At 35.8% G+C, this 23,742-nt stretch overlaps 2 protein-coding genes and 1 long non-coding RNA gene across 5 annotated transcripts; 2 read left to right on the forward strand and 1 right to left on the reverse strand.

Annotated features, from left to right (window-relative positions):
* The first annotated feature begins 390 nt into the window (after window positions 1-390).
* On the forward strand, window positions 391-5,206 carry LOC116709424 (uncharacterized). Its single transcript, XM_032547944.1, has 6 exons — window positions 391-519; window positions 604-669; window positions 3,044-3,334; window positions 3,963-4,091; window positions 4,169-4,199; window positions 4,276-5,206. Exons 1-6 carry the CDS (start codon window positions 477-479, stop codon window positions 4,400-4,402), a joined length of 687 nt encoding a protein of 228 aa, XP_032403835.1. The 5' UTR covers window positions 391-476; the 3' UTR covers window positions 4,403-5,206.
* A 2,182-nt stretch (window positions 5,207-7,388) lies between these two features.
* ptafr (platelet-activating factor receptor) lies at window positions 7,389-17,327 on the reverse strand. The gene is made up of 2 exons (XM_032547936.1): window positions 17,072-17,327; window positions 7,389-10,556 (listed from the first exon to the last, which is right to left on the reverse strand). The coding sequence occupies exon 2, from the start codon at window positions 10,545-10,547 to the stop codon at window positions 9,423-9,425; it is 1,125 nt and encodes a 374-aa protein (XP_032403827.1). The 5' UTR covers window positions 10,548-10,556; window positions 17,072-17,327; the 3' UTR covers window positions 7,389-9,422.
* Window positions 17,328-19,357: 2,030 nt separating this feature from the next.
* LOC116709427 (uncharacterized) lies at window positions 19,358-23,742 on the forward strand. 3 transcript variants are annotated; one of them, XR_004336866.1, is made up of 4 exons: window positions 19,358-19,675; window positions 22,960-23,207; window positions 23,293-23,398; window positions 23,618-23,742. It is a non-coding gene; the product is annotated as an uncharacterized LOC116709427 (long non-coding RNA). The 3 variants fall into 3 exon arrangements; XR_004336867.1 differs by having other exon boundaries at window positions 23,034-23,207; XR_004336865.1 differs by lacking the exon at window positions 19,358-19,675 and having other exon boundaries at window positions 22,123-23,207.

Below are 23,742 nucleotides of genomic sequence, written 5' to 3' on the forward strand. Positions count from 1 at the left end.
CAATCTGAGCTGCCATCTCAAGCTGAGCCTGAAGGGGCCTTCTGTCGGAGATATGAAACTCTGAGACCAAACGTATTGTGTTTCTGATAGACTTGCCTGCCAGCTTTGTTTTTTATAAAAATCCAATAAAAGCTAGTTAGAAAAAAAAAACACTGTTCTTCCTGCAGGTTATAACTGAGTGGCAGATTTTAAATGTTAGAAACTTTTCCCGACCAAATTATGTTTTATAAAACCTCTGCTGACTTTCTGTGCTCATGCTGTGGAAAACAGAGCGTGCTACGGTTTTTTTTCTCCTTTTGTGGAAGCTTGTGTGATCAATCATCGCATTGTTTTGTAAATCTTTTATGAAGGGAAGTTGAGACTTCTCTTCCTACAGTTTCCATGTCTCATACTTCCTCCTGAGTTTGGAGTTGAACAATAAATCAGCTTTGTGTATCACACACAGACGTAACAGGAGGAGATTCATCACATACAACATGTTTCTTTGCTTTCTTGTTTTTTCCCTGTGTACAAGCACAGGTAAGTAAAATGTCTCAAGGCAGAAAGTGAGAGCAGCTGTTTTTTGATGCCTTTTAAAATCTCTTTCTTAAAATGTCTTTGCAGAGACATCCCTGACTACTAATTTACCCACAAAAACATCCCACCCGATGACCACGACATCGACAGAAGGTAATACACGCCTGGATTTTTTTTCTTTGTTGATTTAAAAGATAGAGGTAGCTTTGTAAAGGTAAAGCTGAGGTTTAAACAAGCAAAGATTTATAGGCCTAGATTGTTCACCTTTTATGGACAAATACATAACAATGCAGGTTTTCCGCATGATCTGAAAATACATGGAATTTGTTTTTGGGGAAAAGAAAATTGGGCTTAAAATAATGCTTAAGTTTGAAGAGAGAAAACATAATTTCTGAAAATTATGTGTTTTCAGCACACATTTTCATTAATGTCCTTAATTGTTAATTTTCAACATCACAATTTGTTGAGGTTCCAAAAACACGTGCAGTTAAATGCCTGGATTATATAAAACCCTGAAGGTTTCAAACCAAACCTGGATTAGATACAAAACCAATAAATGAAAACGTGAACGGATATCAGTTTAATGCTGGATAAACCACTCCTAGCCTTAAACTATTAAAGTAAAAGCTAATCAAACATTGTCCAGGTGAAAAAAGTAATAAAACATCAATCTATTAAATCAGTAAATGATTTTTATATCTGCCTTGCTCCCTTGAACAAGCTAAGATATGTCTGTGAGCTATACAAAACATGTTAATTACATTTAATACACAAAATTATGATCAGTTCTGCCTGTATTGAGCTCATTAGGAATGCGCTGTTTCAGAGCTACGTCACGATTATGCAAATTAGTTGCTGATGGTCACGCCCTCCTAACTCAGCGTTTACGTTAGAACCTCAGACATTGAAAATGGCTACAAGCAGACACACAGTGGTACAACCTTACATATTTGACCCCGAAGCACAACCAAAAGTACAATAATTCAGCACAAAAAACGTTCTTTTCGTAAATGTAACGCGAGGCACAGGGCTAGCAAAGGCGTCAGTTAGCACAACGTTAGCTTATGCTAACTAACAAATCATGTTCGTGCCAAACAATACAAAGCACACATCATTATGTACTTACCTTGCCATCATCTGCAGAATTGTGGCGAACATAATCTTCCTTCCGTCCAGGTGTTTTGGTAAATCCTGAATGTAGTGTTGGTAGTTTTCAGAGGACTCCTTCCTAAACCGATTTGTGCAAACTGCAACTTTCTTCAAAACATTGTAAACAAAAATAAAATGAAGCGACGCCGCTGGGTTCTCCGTGACTGGGAGAAAATGAATGGACACATATATGCAGCTCTGTATTGCTTTGTTCAAGACGCCACAGCGGCAGTTTAGCGTCTTGAATTTAGTGGGTGGAGCTTCACTTGGGTTGCCAGGTGAGGGACTGGACTTGGCTTTAGGTTGCTAGGTAACGAATTGTGACATTTATTCTGTTTTTTGTTTGTTTTTTGTTCTTTGTGTGTTTCTAGAACTTTTAACATATTTTCCCCATTTCTCTCCAGATCACTTCCAAATGACAATTTTACTTTAAATTTAGAAAGTCAGAAGCTTTAAGTTAACCAGAGTTGACTTTAAATCTGGTTTATTAATCAGGCTGGGCAATATTAATAAAACATGCAATAATGTTGGAAGTTATAGTGATGATATGGTGCAATAAATCAACAATTAAATCAACTTAACTAAACAGTGCTTCTGCTTTGACCTCATTACAGAGAACACCATGGTTTTATGTGACTATATTTACTGTTGTGGCATAGAAACACCTTTTTTGTACTTTTCTAATTGTCAATATAAACATTGATTATTTGCTATTTTTTCTCAAACCAAACAATTCTTTTTGAAATTGATATTGCATACAATTACCCTAATAACAATAAATTTCTAATATATTGTGAAGTTGTAGTTACTATTGCGACATCTTTGAAACGGAGAGTTATATTGTTGATGTTTTTGAAACTTATTCTCTCTAATAAACAGCCTGATTTATTCTTGTATTGGCTGCATTGGCTATCGGCTGACTGGAGAATTCGTCCCCACAGCATCTCTTCCTGAGATTTCCATTTTCAGTAGGATCACCTTCAGTACCATAAAAATACTTTGAAGTACACAAGATATATTTGTTTTAGTTTGTTTAAGCATATGAAGAAAGTGTTAATAAACAGAAAACCCAGCTTGTCACCATAATCTCGTGATCTAGACCCAAAAAGACTCTTCATTTTGTCTAATATTTTCCAATAAAAACAATTAAACGTAGTGCTAGTTGTGCTGTTTAAAGATTATATAGGAAAATGATGCAGTACAGTTACCACATATGTGTGAAATATTCATTCTAAAATAAGATTATGACAGATCATAAATATCTAAACTGTGTGTAGTAAAACTAAAAGCGACAAACAGAAGAAAATACTGCTTTGTTATAATTTTTTAATGAAAATATTCTATTTTTCTTATCTTCTTTTCCTTCTTTCCACCATAGAACCAAAAACAACAATACCACTGGATTGCCCGCATCTTGTGGCCACACCAGACTACCCAGTTGCTGCAGGTCTAACAGTCGAGCTAAGCTGTCAAACAATAATCCCATCACAAAACATAATCTGGTCCAGGTCCCTTCTTCAAAATGAGAGCTGGGAAAATGTGGGTTCAGGTAAGGTACTGCTCCTCACCGAGCCCAAACAAACGGGGACGTACAGGTGTGAAATCCTCAATATTGGGAAGTGCGTGAGCCAAAATCACGATGTGTACATCGTCTCCATGTCAACAGCAGGTCAGATGTTTTCTGGGTTTTTTTGTTTGCTTTTTAAATAATCATTTCTGTATTATTACCTGATTTTGCATGATGACAATACAGCTCAAAACATCTTCTCAGTTGGGTTAGATTTCTAGATTCTAGAGAACCCTCACCTATTTCCAGAACATTATTTATAGATTCACCAATTCTCTCAAAATTAACAAAAAGATTTCTTACAGATTTCCATATCTGAAATATTCAAAAGAAAATGCAGTTTGGGAGGATCAATTAGCCCTGATTATTCTTATTTCGGTTGATCGATTATTGGCCAAAGCTTATGTGAAACTGATCTAATCCACCATTTACTGCCACAAATCAGCCAAATCTTTATGTTACTGTGTTTGAGTTTCATTATATGAACTGAATAACTGAGCTAAATTAACTTTGGATCATTCTAAGTTATAGAGATAAACCTTCTGCATTATAAAATCAACCGAATCTTCCTTACATTAAGACAATAAACTGTAACAACTGAAAAAAACTGAAAAATCTTAGAAACTGGACCATGCTTTAACCATATTGTCTGTTTTCATGTCCGTTGTCATATTAAAACTGAAAGTTTTTGTCTCTGTTGACAATCTGTTTCCCCACCTTGTTTCCCTAGGAGAGAAGTTAGGAAAAGCAGCTTTTGCCTTTACTATCGTGATCTTGATTGGCATCACTGCCGGTCTGGGCTGGTTCTGTTGGGAAAGATCTGGCAACAAACTAAGCACTTCGAACGCTCCAAAGAAAGGTAAAGACAAACCTGCTCGAGTCAAATTCTTATTTAAAGCATTTGTGAATCTTTAAAATGTATTTGTTTTATTTTAGATGTCCCACCGCCACCTGAAGAGATCCCAAAGTGAGTTTCATTCTTGAATCTATCTGGGTAAAAATGTACAATATGACAAGATTAATCAAAAATTTTCTTTCTCCAGGAATTTGCCACAGACGAGTGATGCTGATGTGGATGTCTACATGAACTATACAAGCAGTACTCAACCCTACACTGACCTCAACCCTTCCAACCTTACAGGGGAAGATTTTTACTCCTCTCTGTCATAAATGACGATGTGAGTGGGTGGAGCCAAATAATTGTTTGGTTGCTGGTAATGGTAATCTCTGCAATGCTGTCTGAACCTCCGTGCTTTATGGTTTCAGTTAGATTTAATCTACTTTTATGGTTTCAGTTAGATTAAATCTACTTGCATCATGCGAGATTGACATTTCAAAAAAAACAACAAAATGTTTGCAATGTCAATGTGGTGAAAGCTTTCTGTGGTCTCTGTCCAAATTGTCAAAAATGTTCTAGTGATTTTTGTCTTTATCTTTATTTTCTTTATTTTTTTTTTTTAAGTTATCTTCAAACTAACTTTCTTTGTTTGACTTGTTTAAGAAACATCTGTAATTTAACTCTAAATATTACAAAATAGCACATTACACAAAGATTTTAAATAATAAAAAGAAAGTTTTAGGTTAATGTTTTTGTATGTTAGGTTTTTTTTATGTTCCACTTTCTTTTGGGATTTGGGCCAGAAAATCACTACACAAACTTTTGAGTAGTACTATTTCACAGACTTAAATAGGGCTAAGTGGTGCCACAGTGTGTAGTATTTATAACTAGTACAACTCTGAAAAAAAAGTTGCTTCTTTCAGATTTCTTCTGTTTTTGCTTCTTTTTTTCAACACTTACATGTAAAAGTTTGTGTAATTTTAAGATGTCAGGTAAAATAATTTTCCTCTCAGGTAAGCGGTTTCCACATGTTGATTTCATTTATTAAAGGTCACCTCCTTGAACAACTTAAGACAGGCCTAACGGCCATGCTAAACTTATTTTGACATGTTTTCAATAAAATCATTCTCAGATGATTTCAGTCTGCTCAGTTCTGCCTAATTTGAGCTCCTCTAACGTTAAGCTGCTTCAGGGCCTCCTGTCACTTTAAATCCAGATGAGTCCCAACTCCCTGTTTACACTTGCATGTGAAAATGGCTGCAAACAGTTGTACGATTATATAACCATACATCTTAGAGAAGCAGAAGTGGAGCCTCCTGCACAACCAACAAAACTGCAGAAAGTGGTTTCTGGATAGTAAGTCAAAACTTGTCTTTTCCAGCAGCCACTGTACAGCGCATACAGTGAAACCAGCTGGAGCTCCACGTGGGGTTGCTAAGTAACGAGGCAGTAAACACTGATTGTGATTTAATAATCAGGATGTTCATTTTTCAGTTCAGTTCCTTGATACCAAAAAACTTTTACTTATTTCCAAAAAAATGACTTGGGTTGTTTTTTTCCCAACAGTAGAAACCTAAATGAAACTACAAAAATGTGCAAAATGTGAATTTTGCATAATACATCCCCTTCAAGAAAAAGAAAATCTAAACCAAAATGGATCAATGTTAAAATGTAGATGAGATTTGTTTTGTTTGAATGGTGCACGATGCAACACATCTTACCCCCAGGCTAAAATTATTCAAGAACAGGTAAGAAACTCTCTATCATTTGGGAATGTATTTTAAAAAGATTGTCAAAGGCTTTGAGACTCATGCAAACCATAATAAGCACCACCTCAGGTAAGATCAGAGGTCAACATAATAAAATTAAAATAATAATAAAATAAAGCATAATAATAATAATAATAAAAAGAGAGACTGGGGAAAAGAGCAAGAACACCAAGCCCTGTTTCATAACAAGTCATATCAAGGTACTTTGCACTTGATCCTGTTTTTCCCCGACAAGAGTGTCAAGATTCAAAGAACCTTGTTGAAGATTTACATGGTTATCTATGATAAAAGTTATAAAAATGCTTATACAGCTCTGGAAAAATTAAGAGACCACTTAAAATTACCAGTTCCTCTGATTTTACTCCGTATAGGTTTATGTTTGAGTAAAATGAACATTGTTCTTTTATTCTATGAACTATTGACTACGTGTCTCTGAAATTCCACGCAAAAATTTAGCATTTATTTGCAGAAAATTAGAAATGGTCAAAATAACAAAAAAGATGCAGAGCTTTCAGACCTCAAATAAAGCAAAGAAAACAAGTTCATATTAATTTAGAAACAACAATACTAATGTTTTAACTCAGCAAGAGTTCAGAAATCAATATTTGGTGGAATAACCAGGAAGTTTTCAATGGGGTTCAGTGCAGTGGGCTCTTAGTTTTTTCCAGATCTGTATTTTTATGTCCTTCTGTTTATAAAACTTTTACATTCTAAGGAAGAACAGAAATACTGCAGAATACAGCAACTAAATATAACGTGTGACGTTAATGTGCATAGTTTTATTAGCATGTTACCAATGTACAATCTCTTACAAACATGTTTTTAACCATTGAACTATTTCACATGTTTTCACATTAAAGCCACAGAATATGTATGGGCAGATGGGAAATGGTTTCAAATTACTTAGCGACAAACTCTGAAGCATACAGCATGCCTTAATTCATGCTTCAAAAGTCATTGTACAATAAATAAAGTCCATCTGAGTATAATTTAGTAAAAGGTCGAGCTGTTCTATGAGAACATTTGGGACCAAACAGGATCATGAAGATCAAGGAACCACAACCAGCTCAAGGAGGAAGTTGTGGAGAAATTTAAACCAAGATTAGATTAAGGAGCGGAAAGAGAATGTCACAACTGCAAAACTACCAAGATATGTTGGTCCACCTAAACTGAGCATACCCAAAGTAAAGCGTGGTGGTTGCAGCACCATGCCAAGGGGATAGAAATGGTCAACATGTCTCCGAAATTCCAAGCAAAAATTTAGCATTTATTTGCAGAAAATTAGAAATGGTCAAAATAACAAAAAAAATGCAGTGCTTTCAGACCTCAAATATCGATTTAGAAACAACAATACTAATGTTTTAACCCAGCGAGAGTTCAGAAATCAATATTTGGTGGAATAACCAGGAGGTTTTCAATGGGGTTCAGTGCAGTGGGCTCTTAGTTTTTTCCAGATCTGTATTTTTATGTCCTTCTGTTTATAAAACTTCTACATTCTAAGGAAGAACAGAAATACTGCAGAACACAGCAACTAAATATAACGTGTGTCACGTTAATGTGCATAGTTTTATTAGCATGTTACCAATGTACAATCTCTTACAAACATGTTTTTAACCATTGAACTATTTCACATGTTTTCACATTAAAGCCACAGAACATGTATGGGCAGATGGGAAATGGTTTCAAATTACTTAGAGACAAACTCTGAAGCATACAGCATGCCTTAATTCACGCTTCAAAAGTCATTGTACAATAAATAAAGTCCATCTGAGTGTAATTTAGTAAAAGGTTGAGCTGTTCTGTGAGAACATTTGGGACCAAACAGGATCATGAAGATCAAGGAACCACAACCAGCTCAAGGAGGAAGTTGTGGAGAAATTTAAACCAAGATTAGATTAAGGAGCGGAAAGAGAATGTCACAACTGCAAAACTACCAAGATATCTTGGTCCACCTAAACTGAGCATACCCAAAGCAAAGCGTGGTGGTTGCAGCACCATGCCAAGGGGATAGAAATGGTCAGATGGATGGAGGTAAATATAGGGCAAAAACAACCCGTTGGAGCTGCAAAATGCAGGAGAGGGAAGGGAAAGTTCACCTTAAAGCTGGACTATTCAAATTCAAATTCAAAAATACTTTATTAATCCCAAAAGGAAATTAAATACGACCCTAAACATACAGCCAGAGATACAATGGATAGTTTAGATCAAAGCATTTTAGGTGATATAATGGTCTAGTCAAAGTCCAGACCGAAATCCAATTAAGATGTAAAAATTGATGTTCACAGATGATCTCCTTCCAATATCATTGATGATTAAAACACTGTTTGGCTGTTTTCAGGTTTACATTGTAATCCAATGACCGAATTCTTCAACTGCCACAGTGCGCACTCTAGCAACTGTCGCTTTTTCAAATTTGACTGATTTTTCACAAACACAGTGCTGCTTTTCTTATAAATTACACTCTACATAAATAAATTGTGCATCAAACGAAGCCACAGGAATCTGGTTTAGGGGAATATAAGCATCATTGCCGAAGGTTTTAGGGTTTTCTTTAAAACAATCCCGAGTTCAGTCACCCCTTCCTCATCATTGCTCCATATAAACTATTTTCACCTTCCTTAAACTTCCTGTAACTCCATCTTTCCCGTCAGCTTTCTTCAGCACCTTCTGGGGATTTCATTTTTGTGGCTGTTTCACAAGAAGCAAATGTTTTAGTTGGAGTGAAAGCTGCTGCTACAAACCATTGCCACACAGGGGTCTGAAATCAGAGACAATCTGTACCATCTGCATTCCAATGAAATACATTACATCTTCTGATTATAATACAACACATTCAAGGAGTTTTAATGCTTTTAAAAGATATAGTAAAACCAGAACTACAATATCAACTTAAATAATGAAGTAGAAAAACACAAAACTTTTTCCATCAACAGAAAACCTTAGTTGTGCAGTTTTTTGGCAACAGCCTGCGCTCAAGGTTCAAGGTTGGAACATTTCAGTGGAAGTTTACTAGCTGCAGCTGCAGCTTGTTACAACAAAGAAAAGATTAAAATTGGTAAAAAAATAAATAAAAATAAAATAATAAAAATAAAATAAAAATTGAAGAGAGATAAGATATGCTGATAGACAAGTCTAAATAAAAATAATTAATAAGCAGCAGCTTTTTACATTCTAGGAGCATTTTTCTGTTATCTGATTGTTGCTTTACGGCTTGTTTTAAATGACTGCAGTCATACATTTAGCGAACCCAAATGTGGGCCAAGATTCAGTGCCTGGCAGTGAAGTAACAGTAACAGTAACAGTTAGAATATTGCACCAAAGTATGAGAAGACACAAGGCAGAGGCAAAAAAACAACATATGAAAATGTTCAAAAATATATGGAAAATTACAAAAAATAAGTAGAAAAACAGATATTAGGTATTTGGTCAAATGAAGCTTGGTGTGAAGGAACTATAAAAAAGAACAAGTTGCAAACAATAAAACTAAACAGAAAGGTAAACAAAATCAGTAAAGTCCTGTTCAGTATGTGACACGTCCCAATAAAGACACCCGTTCTCATGTGTTCTTGTGTCTATCATTGAGTTATTCCTCACCCGGCTGTGGCTGGATACTCGGAAGTTTCTGGCTGTGGTTCCTGCTGTCCATGGATAGTTGGATGTTCGCTGAGTGGGAGCAAGCCTCCCCTCTAGATAACTTTTTGATGTGCTCCACAATGAATCTCCTGAACTTCCTTGTGGCAAAGAAATACACCACAGGATCCAGGATACAGTTGACGCCCATCAGAACCAAAGTGATCTGATGGGCGTCGTTGAGTGCCTGCCGTGTGTCCTGGCTCCAGTTTATGTGGCCCCAGCCCTCCTTTATATCCAGCACAGCCAGCACCCAGGGGCCCTGGACGACGTGGTGGGGCATAAAGCACAACACGAACACCCCCACCACCGCCAGGAGCAGCTGGAGAGCCCTCCTCTTCACCCCTCTGGCCTTATTGGGCCTTTTAAACGTAGACGTAAGCGTCCTGTTGGACTTGATTGTGTCAGAGAAAGCCACTGACTGAGGTGTACTCTGAGAAAGTAAGTTTCGGGCAATAAGGAAATTGCACACGACAACAAGAAAAAACACAACAAAAAACATCGCGATTATTACGAAATGCGTAGTTGCCACTTTCCTCTTCTCGTCCTCCGTTTGATTGTGGTACCCCTCGAAGCATCGAGTTACATTTCCATCATCGTTGGTACCCGGTGATGTGAAGGAGGGGATTGACAATAAAATGGTAAACGCCCAGATTACGACACATACGATGATCCCACGCCGCCTGTGATCCGACGAGGCTGCGTCCAAAGGCCGAGAGACCGCCCAGTACCGGTTGAGGCTGATCGCTCCGAGGAACAGGATGGTGCCGTAAGTGTTGATGAAAAATAACGATCCTGCCAGCTGGCACATGAAATCCTGGAAGACCCAATCCCCCTTACGCCTGTAGTACCCAATCCAGAAGGGTAGCGAACAAACAAAAAGGAGGTCAGCGATGGTCAGGTTGGTCATGTAGATGCGTATTTCTCCCATGGCCTTTGCTTCACGGAGACACCGCAGAACAAACAGCACATAAAGATTGGAGAAGAAGCCCACAATAAAGATGATGCTGTACACAACTGGGAAGAGCATGTAGCGAAACTCCGAATCCAGAAAGGTCGAGCTGGTCTCTGTACCCATCGTTTCTACCTGAGGGAGAGAAAATAGCACATGAATAACATGAAGCAGTTCAACGACAAGAGAGTAAAACAGCAATTGGTTCGAGTTATTTTGAGGTTTTTTTCAGGATGTGAAAGTTAAGTATGTTAGCAATTTCTAAAAATGTTGAGAAGACAGTGAGGGAAGTGACTTTCTGGTTATGAGTCAGGGCCTTGCAAACAGAAGGAGCCAGAGGTCAACGCTAATAATCTAGAGATGAAATGGTAGCTGTTCAATCAAGCAGATGTGCTCTAATAGATTAAAACTGTTTTTTCCTAGAATGCTTTTTGCTCTCACAACTAAAAATATGGGTTCTGTTTGAAACAAATATATAATTTTACATTTGCATCTGAATAGAAACATATTTCTATTGACTTTCTAACCTTTTATTATTTTTATTATGATAAAGCCTAATTTCTTAGTGTTATTGTTGCTGTAATTATTAGATTTATAATTAGCATTTTGAGCATTTATGTTGCTAATTTCTTTTTAGTTTTTGTGTCTTCATCTAAACATGTATTTGTGTGATTTATTAACGTTAACATAATAACTTAACAAAATCTTGAATTTAATAGTGATTTGCACCACTAATCATCTCATTGCAATTGAAATGTGAATAGTTTGAGTCTTGATATTTCTTTTGAATCACGTTAGCTGCTAGCTGCTTTTATAGAGAATAATATTTTTGAGTTTGTTTGTCACAGCTGCAAAATGAAAACAAATCTGTATGAATGCAGTGGTATACAGTATATACTGCATGAATACATAAAATGATACATAATGACACTGATCTTCTTTTTAAATTCCAGAGAAAGGCTTTTACGTACAAAATGTTGGTAACTTATCATCATTGACAGGATGCAGACTTTGTTTCTTTCTTCTTTTACTCAGCTAACCACACAAAGACGACACATTTGTGCTTTATACCTTCCTGTCTAACTGTGCACTTCGCTACATTTAATCTTTTCAATCTATGAGGTTACTAAACTGAACCTCAAAAAGCATCTTTTTGAGGTTCAGTTTCAAAACTGTTATTGACTCTTGTCAATAACATTTTTCCTTTAACACAACTTCTTTATTATTTCTCGACGGTACAACACAAACTCTCACACATTTGAAATTTTACTCAAAAGTGAAACATATGGTTTACTTCTGAGACTAAACCCAAAATCAGACAGAGATTATCTACTATCAAAGTCGGACCAAAGCGATATATCAAATCGCAATAGTCGTTGCATCATATTTAAATTGTCCTGCATTCACATTCTACATACAAGTCACATATTTTGATTTGTGTGTTTGCTCTTGAAACACACCATAAATAAAATGAAAATGAAATCATGGGAAAGAAAAGAGGAAGTTGATGTAGTCAAAGAAATGTGGGATCATTGTAGAACGCTTCCCTGATATCATCCAATATTTATGATAAAACCTCCAAGGGATTCAATCCAGAAAACTAACCATCAAATTATTACAATACCAGGCACTAAAACAGAATTACAAGAGGAAGCATTAAAACCTGGAAGTGGTTGTGGTGTTCAGAAAAAACAGAAATTTGTTGAAAAGCGTTCTTTACCACTTGTCTAATTTCTTGCAAAAGGAAAAGTGAATCTGGCTGTTAACCTCCATTAATTGAGAAGGAAGCAGGATGGCACGATGCATCAGTTTACCCTCCGGTTATCTGATCTCCAATAATAATTATTTAATTTCTGCTAAGTTCAGATTCTGGGGTTTGCTAATGTGCAGTTGGACTTGTAAATTTATATACCAGCGCAGAACAATTTCCAAAGAATGTAAACTATAAAACAAAACATTTTTATTCCATCACGGTTTGTTGTTATTTTGTGTTGGAACCTGTTTCAGTAAAAACATTAGGAAATTATTAAAACTTTCAGGAGATTCTTCCAAACAGGCAGTCTGAGAAGGGTTAAGAACGACATGAACTGTGTTAGATAACATGCTAGAATTATTTCCGTAAGGTGACACAACATTTTCCTTCATAGCGTTCTGTGACGCCAGTACTATTTCTCAATGTCATGTGAAAATTGCAGTTTGTGTTTTTCCACCTCGGAAACTCAACCAGAGGATGTAAATTATTCACACTGCATGTCACACTTTGGTTATGTAACTGTATTGATTATAAAAGATTATCACTGCTGCAAAGCAAAGATTATATACTTATAATCGTATTTTAGCAACCATGTTTTGCTAAAATATGAACATAAATATGTACTAACTATTCTAATCTGATTTTAAAAATGCAGCTTAAAGATATAAAATATACACAGACTCTAATGTTTGACTCACTAAATCTTTAAATTTTGGACGTGCCTAACCTGTAAGTTTACTTGGATTGCGTAATAAATGTATTTAGTCATCTCTGTCAGACTTATTCATCCCACAGACAACATGGACAACATCAAAAAATATATTTCAGTATAAAGATTTATTTTCAGTTTTCACTTTTTACCACTGAGGTTAGTTTTAAATGTTAGAAAGCAAAATTTTTTCTAAGCATTTTAAGGTTATTTTGACCATGTCACATGGGTGTTGATTAAAAAAACAGAATTACTGAATTACGTTATATAGACTTGCACCATAATTATTCAAAAAATATTTCCTTTTAAAGGATATTTTTTAAAAATATGTTTAACCTGACTCAGTTAAGTTACATTGTCTAGATGTTTGTGTAGTTGGTTTAACTTGCCTCAATTTATAGGATGAAAAATCTGCCATCAATTAAATTGAATTGATCAAATTGGTTGTTTTTATCAGTGTAGCTATTTGGTCTGAAACACTGACTGTGACAAAATGTTAGCAAAAATAATTTTTTTCCAATCAGGGAAAAAAATCTACAAAGTTTTTTTCCCTTTTATAAAATAAATGTGTTAAACATTTCTAAACAACTGATTACTTTGTCACATACTTTTGTGGGGACTTTTGGAGCCATTGTACAATACATGCATAATTTTAATAGGTATTTTGTTCGCTAATTATGAAATGACATCAAACTTAGATAATGTTCAATATCAATGATGTATGACTACAGTAGTTATGTTCTGCCTTGTGAGTACAGCTCACTCTCTGAACAACAAGAAACATTTAATGGTAACATTGTCTTCATGTGCATTTTCCATTTTTTTCCCCCATTCATCAACTGTTTTGTTAGAGAGAATCGGAAACCACCAAGTTGGATGAGTTCATCTCTGCCGGGTCAAAATCATAGTTTCATAAATTAGTCACTGTTTTCTCACTGCTTACTCACTTTAAACTCGCTTTTTAAACCGTAACAAAAGGTTTAAACTGACAGTGACTCCCTTTTTAAAACTTACTGGGTAAATGTTGGGACTGAAAGACATGAAATCTACTTCAGCAGCAAATTATGTTATTAATTTTAGCTGAATAAACTAGAGTTTTTATGTCAGCGCTTAAAAAACTGAAAGAAGAAAAAGACAGGAGTGGGAACTATTTCCCAGAATGCTTAGCGGGACGTTTCTGTATTTCTATTTCAAACTATCTCTAAAGAGCTTGAAATAGAGATGATCATCATCAAGGGGTTGGTACTATTCTATAACAAGAAAAAACTGTTTTATTGACAGATTTGATTCAGTTTTAGGGCCGTTGTTCTTTTTTGTAGATTTGCAGGGAAAGCTGTGATGCCTGGACACAAATTTGATGGAGCTTATTAGTTTCCTGCATAATGGGATTTGTAGTTTTGTCACAGCATAATAACACCTGAATTATCCATCTAAAACCCCAAAACACCAACGAAGTAGATACCACTTATCTAAAGGAATTGATCCAAAAAATGATAAATAAATGACCAGTGTTGTATAAAGTACTGAAATCTCAGAGTCAAGTAAAAGTATAAGTACCTCTCCAAAATATGACTTTGGTAAAAGTCCAAGTCACTGACTGAAATGTTACTTGAGTTAAAGTCTTAAAGTATCTGAAACTTCTTGTACTTAAGTATGGAAATTACTGTAAAAATGGATGTACTCAAGTAATGTAATGAAAAGTACAAGTAAAAAGTAAAACAAAGCAAATGCAGTTTGAATGACTTTTTTTATATTTCGGTAAACTTGTCAAATACACTTAAAATAATGTACCCAACCAAGTGCAGGCAAAATTAAACCTGCTAATAGATATACCTGCAGGCATCATTTAGTTAAGAAAATTAGGTGCTTTACCTATAGCACAAGGTTAACTTAACCTGCTTTACAACTGATTATTATTCGTTAAATTTAGTCTAAATTGCTATCGCTATGGCTTCTGCCCCCCCTTGAACAGAGGAGTCTAGGTAGCCTGCTACAGTCAACATTAAGCCTAAGCTAAATACACCACGTATGGAACTGAAACGATGCCAAACAAAGTTCATTTATACAGGTAACGTTATGCTCAAGATTTCACAATAGTGCCTAGTGACCAAGCTATAGTTACTGACACAGGAGGATTATAACCATTTCATAAGAAGTTACCTCGATGTGTTTCTTCAAGTTGGACGGGGAGTTTTTGTAAGACAGAATTTCCACATCTTCGGGCAGGAATAACATACACTGCATGCGCTACGACAAAATCTTTAACACCCACGAAAGAGTGTATTGTGTTTAAATAAGGCCAGGGGCTCTCATCACCAGCTGGTGGTTCCCCTGGAGCCACCAGCAGTCGTTGTGGTCTCCGTCTCCTCCTCCATGTGGCTGCTGCTGATTGCGAGACTTGCTTTGTGTTTAATGGGAGAAGCGAAACAGGTGTATCCTATTGGAGGTGATGAACAAGCCCAGGCAAGTAGGCTACCGACTTTGTTGCAGTCAATCAGTAGGTGGGGTCAAAACACTTGCGTTTCTCTCTCTCTCTCTCTCTCGTTTTTTTGTAACGAGTAACGAAACCACACATTGAAAATGTATCGGAGTAAAAGTACGCAATTAAGTTCGGAAATATAGTGAAGTAAAAGTGAAAGTCATCCAAAATGTTCATACTCGAGGAAAGTATGAAGTACTCCGAAATATACTTAAGTAAAGTAGTGAAGTGTTTTTACTTCGTTACTATACAACACTGTAAATGACAGCACATTACAAGAGATAGCTAAAACCAATAGTGTGTAAAATCGGGGAATATTTAAGATTACTTTTTAAAACCTTACAGAAACCCTGTGTATAGTTATTGAATGCACCTTTAAAATTGGACTGTTTGTTAAAATGTGGTCCACTAGTCACAGACAATGCAGAGGTAAAGTAAAGTAAACAATTTTCAGTACCTGGACAAAGAGGTTCAAGACTCTTACATGAGTCTTATATGAGTAAGAGTCTTGAATTGTTTTGGCCATGAGTTCTTGGCCAAAACAATGCATTAGCTAAACTGCTAAATATACTGTAGACATACCATATTATAGTTTAAATGTATGCTAATGAGAAGACAGTATTAGTCACTGAAATCACTGTCCTGTCTGAAGGTCCAGTAATTCCCCAGCTTCAGCTTCCTCACAGAGAGCGGGATATTTTCCCACTGTGATGCTTGAATCCATCTTGTCCTCCACATGCTGTAACATTCCAGTGCCAGAAGAAGCAAAGCAGCTCCAGAGCATCACAAAGCCACCACCATGCTTCACTACAGGCATGGCGTTGTTTTGAGATTTGTTTCATGCTTTAGCGTTTAGCATGTGCCTCAGTGTTAAAGCTGAAACTTCAGCCACCAAGTCCTGCAGGTGTGATGGAGTCACTCGAGTCTTTGTTAACTTTATGCATCTTTTTCCTTATTTGTGACCCAAAAGGTAGTGATCTGTTTTCTCAACTTCCTGGACTTTTCTTTTGGCTAACCTGACATGCAGTGAGATGCAATAGTTGAGTCATATCTCAAACCAAATGTGATCAAATGTGTGGTCCTATAAAGACACTGCAGCGATAATTTAGTGGTGAATTTTGCACCAAAAAAAAAAATCACAGTTCCGACTTTTGCCAATAATCCTGTCAGAACCTGTGAGTAATTTAATTCATGTTTTATTCTGTCTCCGCCTGCCAGTGGTCATAACCTTATGCTTGAGTTGATCCTTTACATTTTTTAAATGCTATGAGACACCCTGGTGTTATGCTCTAATAAATCCATATTTAGCTTTAACAAACAGCAATGTTTACTTCATTTTAAATAATAAATTTGACCGATATTGCTTCTGTTCTGAGCTGAAACCAATAACTTGGTTGATTTGTGGGTTAAAACAGTGAAACAATCAGGTATTCTAGGCGCAATAACCCCAAAGTAAAAGTTAAGACAAACTGCGTTGCTTCGGTTTCAAGACATTTGAGGTAGCTCTTGAGAAATTAACATCACGACGCCAAACTTCTGCATGAATAAACAGTCATTACAAATAATTACTTACTCTGAGTCAGGAGAGCTCGACTTTATTGCGTCTACTTATATAGCTATCTCTGTTTATCTGAGTTAATATGGATTTAGTTGATCCACAGACTTCTGTTTTTATACTGATACAAAGAAAAAACGATGACATTACTTACCGTTCAGCTTCTTTTTCTCTCTGGATGACACCGACACCTTTCCTGCGGATATGAGTCGCCCGGAGCGGCTCCTTCAGCTGCGTCGGGGGTGTGTCCGTCAGTGCGCGTAAAGGCGCTGTCGAGACTTTCTGCGAAGGAGGAAATTCCCACATGACGCAATTGATCTCGAGTCCTGCAAAAAACTATTAAGATGCCCAGGTTGTTGCAAGGCTGGAAATCTTAACCTGGTTTTCATTTCCCCCTTCACGGAGACACGGATTTATTCCGCTGAGGAAAAGAAAACAGGAGGACCGTCAGAATATCGTGCTAAACTTCTGCGTAAAAGCATTTCTGCTTCAGATATGAAGCAGAAAGATTGTCAGAAACAAAAGATTATTTCTGACAATCTTTGCTGTATCTGCATTTGTTAAAATACAAAAAAAAAAACGGCAGAAGTTTTAATTTGTAGTGATATTCTTCATATAAAAACAAAATGCCAAAAAATTATGTGTCAATTGTGTTCCCATTTCTCTTTTATTTATTTATTTATTTGTTTGTTTTATTATTCTTGATTATTTAATAGTTATTTATTAGCATTAAATGTTGGTATCATAGCTGCTTCTGTACCTTTTTTAACGATGGCTGGCCTACTTTGCCTTCTTTGCTATTTTTAACCTTTTGTTTTAACCTTTTACAATATTGTCACCTTTCTAAAATAATTGGCACCAAAAAAATCACTACCTCTTTGTTTCAAAAAGATTTTCCATTAAAAAAAAAAGACGCTTGACAAAAAATAAATTGTCATGATTCAATTGTAGTACTCTGCTCATTGGCCCATTAAAGTGAATTGAAAGTCTTGAAAACGTTGATATTTTCTGCACTTTTTGAACGTTACCTACTTTAACCTGGACTCCATTCAAGGTTTAAAGTCACAAGCCTTTGTTTTTTAATATCTACTATTGTTTAGCTAAAATTACTAAGTTTCTACCAATTTGTTACACTTCAAAAAATGTTTATCTTTCTGCAAAGAAGAAGCTGATGTAGTAAAAACATTGCGTTTGCTATCTGCTTCAGCTTATCTGCTGGTATTTCTTGTTTTAAAGTTTTTGTCATTTCATTTTGCATTTCAACAACTGATTTAACACTGACCTAAACTTCAAATGCAATTTTTGGCTTCATTTTCTACTTCTTTTTGTCTTCATTGCTTGCAGTTTCACATTTTAACAATTGATTTAACACTGACACAAGCTTCTTATGCAAATTTTAGCTTGACTTCTTCAACTTATCTTTCTTGTCTCTTTCTGCTGATTTTTGCAACTGTTTTGAACAAGTAATTGTGAGGCAACACAGAAAAAACAAGCAACGCAAACACACTTTTAGCGACTTTTAGTTTTAGAAACACTGAAAGTCTGCAGAAAACTAAGTGACCGTCTTGCAGAGACAGTGACTTACTGGAATATGACGAGTCGCGGAGGGATTTCGAAACAGTGCAGGACTAAAAGTGCATAGGAGTGGCTGCATTCCTACATCTGAGCTGTAACTTCAGTGACTGAGTTTATGCCAGCAATGTTTCACAAGAGGCACTAAATCTCATCATCTCCCGTGTGGAAGGAGAGTACGCCTTTGAAGAAGATGCGTCATTCAGGAAGACATTTCTCTTTGTGACCCAGATGACTCAGAGGAGATAGAGCAGGCAGCAAGGGAGCAACTTTTCTTAAAAATCAACATTTTATAAATTGGTCTTCTTTTCTACATCAAGTAACAGGGAGGGTGGCAGTAACTCAGATGACTCCAGGACTCAGTGGCTATTTTCTATTCTTCCAACATTTTATTAGCATTTCAACTCATTCTCCCTCCATTGTTTAAAAATAAAATTGAAATGACAAACATAGGGGATTAAATGGCATGGTCGAGAACGTAAGACCTGTGGGACTTCATCTGCTTGATGCATGCATTTCCTGAGGTGAGGTTGCTTTTAGCCTTTGGAATACTGAAACATGAAGACTTGTATTTTATGCAATGTATAGCATTTAGGACACGTGTAAGAATGCTACCAGGTAGCACAGGAAAAAGTTGCAGGAATTATGGTTGACTGGAAGAAATAAGTGGATGCCGCTCATGTTTAACCGTGGTCCTGTCCATGACTTTTAAATTGTAATAAACTGTTACATTAAATCCCAAAAACAGCTCTTGAATGTAATTTGATTTTTCAATTTCACTTAATTAATTTAAATTAGGGATATAAGAAATTAATCTACTTGTCGATTCAAGATGAAAATTAGTTGCAATCGATTAACTAAGTGCCACTTAGACCTTCCTGTAATGTTGTAGTTTGGCCGCCATCCAGAAGAGGGCGCCGCTGGCCATCCTTAAGCGGAGCAGTTGACATAGAAACAAAGATGGCGGCCATATGAGAACGATAAAGAGAAGAAACGGTCTGAAAAGAGTCCGTTGTGGGATGCAAAGCGCACTTTAATCGGTTCTGTTTCGAATTGTGAACATTTGACACGCTGCTAAGTTTCACGTTCATTCAGCCGAGCTGCTTAACAGAGCAGAGTCGGGTTGAAAGTTTTAAAATTCTTTCAAGAGCAACCACAAACGGTACTTCTGGATGAACATCTTGCTGTAAGTGTTTCACATATTTTATTCTTTTGATCTTTTTCCACTCAGTGGTTCCAGTTTTGTTATATTTTATAAGTATGTCTAATTTTAATGTGAGAGAGCCACACTTTCTGTTTATTCAATCAGTGTTTAATACAACTGACAAAATATATAAAAATATTTTGTTTGTTTTTCTGTTTTTATTCAGCTTATTATAAAAACGTTAAGTAATTTCTGTTATGGAAAGACGGTCGGCCCCCTTAATACAAGAGAAATCTCAGATTTTTAAGAAAATGCCCGCTTATCAATTAGTAGATTGATAAGATAAATTAACTTTAGATGAACTCATAAATCGTATTACATCACAAATTTAAATAATCAAATAAGTTCTATTTATTTATTTATTTATTTGACTAAAATAAAACGTGAGATTGTGGGATATTAAATGTTCCACAAAAATTTGTGGTACAAAAACCAAAAACGTTCTCTTACCTTACCAGGAAACATTAATTCACATTTTTAACTGCGCATCTGCTAGTATAATGCAGTGGCTTGTTGTTGGTATTTTCCTATTCAGTGGGGGTTTATTTTACATAAAAGTTTAAGTGATAGGTGTCATGCCACTAATGCCACAGGACCACAAGAGATGAAAGGAATTTGATGTTGCGTGTGACATTGGCGTGTCAGAGGTATGATGTGCTACAGAAGGGTTTGTTTTTATATCTCTACAATTATTTACTTTTCAGGTTTTATAGGCACTTGGGATGTGTTAACCAAATTAAGCTTTTGTAACACTTGTACTTTTAGGAAATGAAACTTTTTATTGTGGCACATTCTTTATGTTAACCACAAGGGGGAGCCAGAGACTGAAAAGAAATAGGTTGTAAGAGGAAACTGTAGTTTGAAAATGTGTTTGCTTAGTTAAATAGTGATGGAGGGAAAAGAAAGATATTTTGTTTTTTGAGAAAGACCGGACTCATTAAGACAATTAGAAGAAAGGAAATGATAAGTAGAAACCAAGAGATGGCAATAATGCATCTCTTCAATCACTTGAAGAATGCATTATTGTAAATCTATTTATAGTAAATTATTTAAAAATTCTCCTGGTGTGCGCAGTTGCTGCAGGCCGAAGAATCTTAGCCATTATAATGACAAGAAAGGCAATTAACAATTCAGATTTCTATGTTCAAGTTCACAAAACTGCACTCCTTGTCCCAAAATATAATTACCAAGCTTCATCTATTTATTCATCTTTTTAATTCTTCCAGATTTTTCCAGAATAACGGTGCACTCTCAGCCACGCTGCTTCCAGCTTGCTCTGTTTTTTCTGCAAACGTTCATGGTGACATTGTCAAACATTCAATCAGCTGCGCAGAAGAGGATGATGGTGTGACTGACTTTTTGTCAAAGTGAATGAAAAGAAAATATTCTATACTTTTCAGTAAAAATAATGCCTGTGGTGTTGCCGATCAACAAGCCTTACCACATTTAGCCAGTAGATTACAGATTAGGTTGTACAATCCTCACATCATACATAACTATCCTTGTGAATTTGGAGACTATTTGGTCTTGATCTACCAAAGTAAAGTGGGCACCCAAATAATTCAGCCATCTTAAATATTCCGTCCCTTCTCCATAACATGGGATCAAATTAATTTCCCAGCAAGTCATTTACTCTTTCACCTCATATAAAGAACAGCAAGTCCTGTGGATTTGGAAAGATTTGCTCTTTACATGCCAAAGTTTAATGAGGGGAAATGAATATTTCAGCCATCTTAATTTGGTCCTCCATAACGGGGGAACAGCAAGTCGTTTATTTTATTTCATCCTGGGCATGGGGATTAGCTTGTGAAATTACTCCTAACTCATTTGTCCAAGGCTTCAGTGTGGCGTCTAATGAACGCATGAAGTCTACTGAGGATCTTAGTTTTTATGCAAATATCTACCTTTATTGAACAGTAAAATGCGGCTCATAACCAGAAGCGATACACGCAGTAAACACTGTCTACTCTAACATACATTTGCTATACTTACTTTATTAGTTTAATAAGTTTTATATTGAGAAGCGTTTCTTCTTCCTTAATTGTTATTTTGTATTATTGGAATTCTTTTTTTTAATTTAGGTTTTTAAAATGCTAAAGAATAATTCTTTGTTTGTCTGTCATCATTTTCTTGATTCTTGAGATGATTCTTGTTGGTCTTATTCCAAATCCCATTGCATAAAAATTTGTGCTGTAGCCCATTTAAACTTTTCTAATGAAAGTTTCACAGATAATATAACTAGGCCTGTCACTATAACAAATTTTGCTGTATTATAAATTGCCCCAGGAGTTATTGCGATAAACGATGTTGTTTTGAGACCATTTTCAAGTAATATAATGGTAATGGCATAATAATAATAATGCAGGAAAACATTTTTAAAGATCAATAAACTTTAAATTCTAATTAACATTTAACATTATTTTAAATATACAAAATAAATGAACGAAGCAACAGAAACAACAAATAAAATTAATTATGAAGTCTGTAAACAAAATTGTCATTCAAAAATAGGGATAGTTGAGAATGAAGAATTTTGTCGTCCAGTTTTTGGTAGAAAGAGAGAAAGAAAGAGAAAACGACAAATCATGCAAATGGAAATCATTGCTCGTTTTAATTTATCATGTGATTAATTAATTTATTGCTTGTTGCAAGAGGCCTAAATGTAACTGTACATATATTTATAGCAAAATAAAGTTATTTTATTCTTACTTTTGCCTTGTCGGTCTTTAATGTCATTAATACAAGAGAACATTGTCTGCAAACGTCCATGGTGACATTGTCAAACATTCAATCAGCTGCGCAGAAGAGGATGGTGTGACTGACATTTTGTCAAAGTGAATGAAAAGGAAAATATTCTATACTTTTCAATAAAAATAACACTTATGATGTTGCCAAAATTAGGTTCTGTGTGCATTCACAAAGCGGACTACAGTCCACCAAAAAAACTTCTTTTGGGTTAGTTTAACATAAACTCTGCAGTTTTTTCGAATGTTTATATAGATGCAAGCAGACCAGCAAAGCCTCCAAAAGCTAGACATGAACTATAGCGCAAAGCATTCTGGGTAAATACAATCTAAGCAAAGGCGAGAGTACAATGCTAGCAGGAGAAACTGCTCGTATACTTTTTCCAACAACAGAAGAGGAATCCTACAAAAGCTAAAATCTGACGCCACTCCATTTCTGTTTATATTTTGTGAAGAAGGAAATTGCGCACATTTCTTCTCATGAAGTTTTTATGCCCTTTTCTTCAATGTTTCTTAGTGCAGCGCCCCACCAGGAGAGGAGGGGAACAGGTTTTTCTAATGGTTTGGATTATTTGGTTATATTTGGTTGTTTATAGGTATGAAAGGTAGTTGTCAGGTAGCGGCCAGCTTAGCCAAGCCTAATCTGATCGTCACCCAGGATGAAGAGATTATTTCAGTAAAGGCTGAAAGCACTTTCAAAACGCACAAGATCAAGTTCAAGCTGAACTGAAGAGTTTGATGAGAAGACACCAGACGGTCGTAAGGTAAAGGTGGGTAATTCTGTCATTAAATTATGTGCAAGATCCACACTAATAAGCCTACCATATTTACACTTCAGTTTTTATTCCTCATTAGTCCAAGTTCTTCCTGAGGGATGGCAAACTTATCCAGCAACAGCGCTGGGATGGAAAGATTACAACGATGGAGAGAGAGATTAAAAATGGAAAGCTTAAAGTTGGAAGTAAAGTGATCGATGCAAACTTTATTTAACTTGCAGCTCTAAAATCACTGCTATTCTTTAAAATATATTTCAACTTCAAATTAAACTGAACTAGTGAGGAAATGTGTTCTGAGGTGCAAAAATCTCAGCTATATTTAGTGAACCTTATGTTGTCAAACATGTTACACTTGTGGCAGACTAGTTTTAAAATAACTAATAGTTGGTCTTTTGTCTCAACAGAAATGCATTCTGGGTAAAGATGTTGCAACAAGGATCTATGAAAAGGAAGCATAACCTCCCCATTACCAAACAAACGCAATGTGTTTTTTAAGCTCTGAATAAAACCTACATGTGATGCTACTTTC

Source organism: Xiphophorus hellerii, chromosome 19 (assembly GCF_003331165.1).
Source record: "Xiphophorus hellerii strain 12219 chromosome 19, Xiphophorus_hellerii-4.1, whole genome shotgun sequence".
Taxonomy (NCBI): domain Eukaryota; kingdom Metazoa; phylum Chordata; class Actinopteri; order Cyprinodontiformes; family Poeciliidae; genus Xiphophorus; species Xiphophorus hellerii.

What these genes read in the sequence shown, in the direction of transcription:
- LOC116709424 (XM_032547944.1), top strand. Translation starts at nt 477, where the DNA reads ATGTTTCTTTGCTTTCTTGTTTTTTCCCTGTGTACAAGCACAG. An exon ending in GACCACGACATCGACAGAAG is followed by an intron (nt 670 to 3,043) that starts GTAATACACGCC and finishes TTTCCACCATAG; the next exon opens with AACCAAAAACAACAATACCA. An exon ending in CGTCTCCATGTCAACAGCAG is followed by an intron (nt 3,335 to 3,962) that starts GTCAGATGTTTT and finishes TTGTTTCCCTAG; the next exon opens with GAGAGAAGTTAGGAAAAGCA.
- ptafr (XM_032547936.1), bottom strand. Translation starts at nt 10,547, where the DNA reads ATGGGTACAGAGACCAGCTCGACCTTTCTGGATTCGGAGTTTCGCTAC.